General features: G+C 27.4%; 1 protein-coding gene across 1 annotated transcript in view; it reads right to left on the bottom strand.

The window, feature by feature from the left end:
- Positions 1-3,640: 3,640 nt before the first annotated feature.
- The window catches only part of LOC102596949 (3-ketoacyl-CoA synthase 10), a 4,768-nt gene continuing 2,942 nt past the window's right edge, over positions 3,641-5,466 (bottom strand). The window contains exons 3-4 of the mRNA XM_006361463.2: positions 4,237-4,619; positions 3,641-4,129 (exon numbers count right to left, since the gene is read on the bottom strand). Coding sequence (XP_006361525.1) covers positions 3,918-4,129; positions 4,237-4,619 — 595 coding nt within the window. The 3' untranslated portion in view covers positions 3,641-3,917. The remainder of the gene's footprint in view (positions 4,130-4,236; positions 4,620-5,466) is intronic.

Genomic DNA, 5,466 nt, shown 5'->3' with positions numbered 1-5,466 from the left:
TTTATATTTTTAGAAATTTTTTGTATTTTATTTGGTTGCGTATTTTCACAAGTAATATTTTACAATTTCTGGTGCTAATTATTGCAAGCTTCGTTAAAAAGGAAAAAAAATATTTCATTAGACAAACATTTCTCCTTATAATTTAAAATAATTACATATTGTCTCACTAATTAATGATTTTTATTAAATTTTAAGTTAAATACATCTAGATATATGTATTTTAGCTATTAGATACACTATATTATATGTAATCTTTTTCTTCTATGTTTAAAGCTCAAATATTTAAATTAATGTGTCATAAACGTGAATAGTTTTGAGTGAATAATATATCAAAAGACTTGAAATATTGAGTGCGATATCTAAGTTTTGAGATTGTTTGGATGAAATTTTGAGTTGATCAGGAGTGAACAACAATGTTTATAGAGGTATATATATGTCTCTCATATATAGTTATACTTCATCTATGCACTAGTATACACTATTTATACAATATCGATACTATGAGAAACTTTTACATATAACCACTCAAAAATAGCCTAATTATGCTTCATAGCTATAGTTTGCTAATTACAATTTGTAGCTACATGTTATAGGAAGGAGAGTGGCAAGCGAGACTGGGAGAGGGAGGAGAGAGGCGAGCGAGAGAGGGCAGAGAGTGGGAGAGAGGTGAATTGTATAAGTATATCGGTTAAATAATTGTACTCCCTCCGTTTCACAAAGAATGGTCTAGTTTGACTTGGCACGGAGTTTAAGAAAATAAAGAAGACTTTTGAATCTTGTGGTCTTAAATTAAAGTTATGTCAAATGTACAAAATTGTCCTTTAATCTAGTGTCCTTAAACATGCCACGTGGAAAGTTGAAATTAAAATGTTACCAAAAAAAGAAAGAGTCATTCTTTTTTAAACAAGGCGAGAGAGATTGAGAAAAGGAGGAGAGAGGCGAGCGGGATTGGGAGAGGGAGGAGAGAGGCGAGCGAGAGAGGACAATAATTTGTATAATTCACATCTCGTTTGTATAATCCGCATGTGCGTTTATATAATTCACGTATTTTTGTATAATTGAGTTATATAAAATCTGGAACTATACAAATATAATAAAACTCGAAATAACGAATTGATACAAACATAAACATATGAACTTTAAACAATTATACAAAATATATTATTCAAATTAAATTATATAAATTATGTTATACAAAATCCAAAAACTACACGTTTATACAAACTTTAAAAAGTTATACACAAAATGATTGAATGTAGATGATGACAAAACTGAAAAAACAAAGGAAATCATCGTCATATACAAATATAAACAATCGTATACAAATACAAATACAAATCAAACAAAGAATTGTTGACTGTGAATTATACAAATATGGCGAATTATACATATACAAACGTGGCTAACATACAAGCTTGAAGTCACCCCACGTAATTAATGTATAATGTTAATCGCGAGTGATAATTATAGTAAACTATATAGTTGTGATGAGTAATTAAGTAGTATAAATTTGCTTAACCGAGTAATCTTCCCTAATATATATATATATATATACACTTCGTATAATTTCTATATATTTAACTGATCACCTGCACTACACGAAATCAAGGGGGAAAAAGAAGGAAGGAAGAGCAACTTGTTATTACATTTTTTGTTTAAAGAGTTTCTATCAATTGTTTCTAAAATGATTTATAATTTTTTCATAATTTGTTTTTTTTTTCTTTGTCAATAGATTTTTTTTTTGGGACAAATAGATCTTACTATAAAATGAAAATACTGTTTATATCGCTTATTCAAAAGTAAGTGATCCTAGGAAGAATTCAAAAAAAAAAAGTAAAATCAAATGATTAGCAATATACCATATCCTATAATTTCCTTTAAACAATAGGAGTAACGAAACTTAAAACACACTATATTATCATACACACAATTTTCCAGGCCATGTTGTCTCTTTTTTTTTAAAAAGAAAAATAATCAATTTTATCTTCTTCGTCACATATTCCAGAGATTATTGAATTGATTAAATAAGAGAGGTAAACATGATGATCCTTAAGCTCTTCCAAGAATATTCCCTATATCACCTTTCACACCATCAAAAGACTGAGGAGTATACACACATATTTATCTTAAGCTTTGGAGCTAAGGAGAGAGCTTATTTATTTCTTGGTTGGGTGTGCATTCCTTTAAATAGGCTCGACGTAAATTTACTTTTATATAATTATACAGATTATAAAAAAATTCTAATAAAATGATTGTTTGTATATGTAATGTTATATAATATATCAATATTGTAAAAATAGTTATCTAATGTATTACTATTATACAAATAATTATGTAATATATCGATATTGTATATATATTTTTGTAAATATTGATATTATATAAATAATTATGTAATGTATCGATATTGCATAAATAGTTTATAAAAGATGTATATATATATATATATATATATATATATATATATGTTTATATAAATTTGTATATAATTAGTATAGTTTATGAATATTCGAAAACTGTCTCAAAAAGATTTTGTTAAATGTTTGGTTAATTAATTTAGTTATATAATAGTTTATACTTTAATTTATTTAGTTTATAGTTAAGTTAATTATTTTATTTCGTTAACATTAAGAAGCTCATTGATTAATTTATATTAATTCATTTTATATTGAGTTTTAATGTTTGCTCGAGAACGAACCAGAATTTAAATGTGAGGTGGTTATCTTCGGACATAAATATCTATTTTAGTTATTATTTTTCTCACATTTTAATACTTTTAATTATCTGTTGAGTATTGATTATATTATTTATTTATTAATATTATATTTTAATGTGTAGGAATGAAGTGATATAAAGATGAAGAGATTTGGAATGAAATTGAATAAAAGTGTAAAGAAATAAAGAATAAAAGAAACCATGGAGACATGAAAGTAGTGGCTTAATGATTGGGACATTGCCAATAATTATTGACATTATGGGTGTGTTTGGTATGGTTGAAATGATTTTTCTAAAAATGCTTTCTTATATTTTCATCTCTGAATAATGAAAATATTTTCTCTAAGAAAACAAGTTGTTTAAAAATATAGAAAAGGACTTTCTTATTAAAAATAGGAAATATAAGTTTTATATATAAGCGAAGTTTTATGTTTATTGTATCTTCCCCGCTCATCCAACGCCTCCAATCCCTACCCCTTTACCATCTCACCCTCGCTACCCCTAAGGCACCGCCTCCACCCTTTTCACCCCTATAGTGTTCTACTAAATTACATAGAATATTCTTAAGATTAACACATTTTTGCTAACTTACCAAATAAATACTGGGAAAAAAAGTCAACTTATTTTATTTTTTTAAAATAGGAGAAATGTTTTCGATGAGAAATATTCTTCTTCCTACCAAAGACACTCTTAAAAAAAACAAAGAAAAAGAGAATATAAGAGATGAAAAATAAACCTGACCATGTTGTGTAAGTGATGATTGAATTATTTTGAACAAAGGATTATGACACAATGAATATTTTATCTAATTTTCTCTTTAAATTAATTGGGCCAATAAATCCGATGGCATCGTATGCTAATACAAGAATAATAGGAATTTAGCAAGAATATTGAGAAGATGACCAACTTAATTAATGCAAACATGAATAACTAATAAATAAATATTTGCTTATCACCAATATAAAATGTTCACAATACATTTATTTCACAAATTATAAATGATAGGAAATTAAAGAAGGGATCTACATATGTTTGTTAAACTTGGAACACTTAAATTTCATTAACAATCCATGTGATCAAGGTCCATAAATAAACTTAACTTAATTATAATATCAATACTCTTAGACTATACATTTATATAGTCATTCATAAATTCCCATCGATCTCCCAACTCCAAATTGACCATAAAATTAAACTCACATTTATTGTGTGAGAGACTCTGGATACCTATCAACGCAACCAAGCCAAGGATTCGTTGAAGGCTTCTTAACGCGACGAATAGCTTTCCAAACCGCACTGTTACACTTAAAACCTGACCCAAATGCAATTTGCCACACACGATCGCCTCTTCTGATTTTCTCCTTAGCCTCCAAATAAGCCAACTCGTACCAAATGCTACTACTAGACGTGTTACCTGTTCAGACATAATAATATATAATTAAAACTACGTTCACTCTAACAACATAACATAACATGTTATATGTATATATATGAGATGATCATGTAGTTCAATATTAATACCAAATCGATGGAGCGTGGCGCGTGATGCTTCCATGTTTTCCTCACTCAACTCTAGGTTTCTTTGAAGCTCATCAAGGACAGTTTTGCTGGCTGCATAGACACAAAAGTGCTCAAAGGCAAGTTTGTAGTCTGGAATATAGGGTTTGATATTATTGGCCTGCTGGGAATTGTTATTGTTGTTATTATTTGTTTTGGCATTTTTATTGCCAAATAAGTGCCTCCAAACTAAGTTTCCAAAGAAGAATAGTTGTTCTGATAAAGGTAGAACCAAAGGGCCTAATGTAGTAATATTAGTCTTCAATGCATCTCCTCCAACTTCTACTAAATCTTTGCTTATCTTTAGCCCCTTGTAACGTTGGCTATCTTCTTCTTGGTAAATGCACCTGAAAAATGTATAATTTTAATACTCGACTTTAGCAATAAAGTTTAAGTTATATGCACTGATAGTATTTTTAAAAAAAAGAATTATGCAATAATTATCGATACTTTAGTTGTGTGGTATAATCTTTTCAAATTGATTTATTTTTATGAGAGAATAGCTTGTTCAAAATTAAGCATAATAATCATGAAATCAATTGACACGAATTAGACAAATATATGTATTAATGCATTTTCTTGCAATTAATTAATACACACAATGATTAGATCAACCTAATGAAAAAAGAGGGCAAAATAAATGCATTTTTCACCAATTAATAAGATGACAGAGGAAAAGAGTGCTGATTAAAACGTCCATTTTTAAATTTTATTTTTTATGTCTAAAAAATCTTTATGGCCAATCAAAGTCAACAAATGAATATTGTGTTGTCCACATAAATAAATAAATATATGTAAAACTAGTAAATGCTATGTTTGGTTAGCCTATCTGACTACTGCTCATACTACTGCTCATTTAAGTCGATAACTATTAAATTATTAATAAAATGTCGACAAGACTTTTAAAAGCACAAATGTGAAGATACTCCCTCCGTCTATTTTATTTTTTCATCACTCAGACACATTTTTTAAGAAATTACCAATAAAATGATAGATTTATTGTCGCACCCTTTGAATATGATAAATTTAATATTTTAAAAAATACATTCATAAAAAATGAAAAAAATTTAATAATAAAAATGAATAAAACTTAATAATAAGAATAAAAGAGATATAACAAAAATTATTTTTAATTTCTCAAATTGAATAAATACAAATGAACAAATTTCTTTTTAATATAATGAAGGGGGAAGG

This window comes from Solanum tuberosum, unplaced genomic scaffold (assembly GCF_000226075.1).
Source record: "Solanum tuberosum cultivar DM 1-3 516 R44 unplaced genomic scaffold, SolTub_3.0 scf00335, whole genome shotgun sequence".
NCBI classification, from domain to species: domain Eukaryota; kingdom Viridiplantae; phylum Streptophyta; class Magnoliopsida; order Solanales; family Solanaceae; genus Solanum; species Solanum tuberosum.
This window is presented reverse-complemented; position numbering and strand designations above follow the sequence as displayed.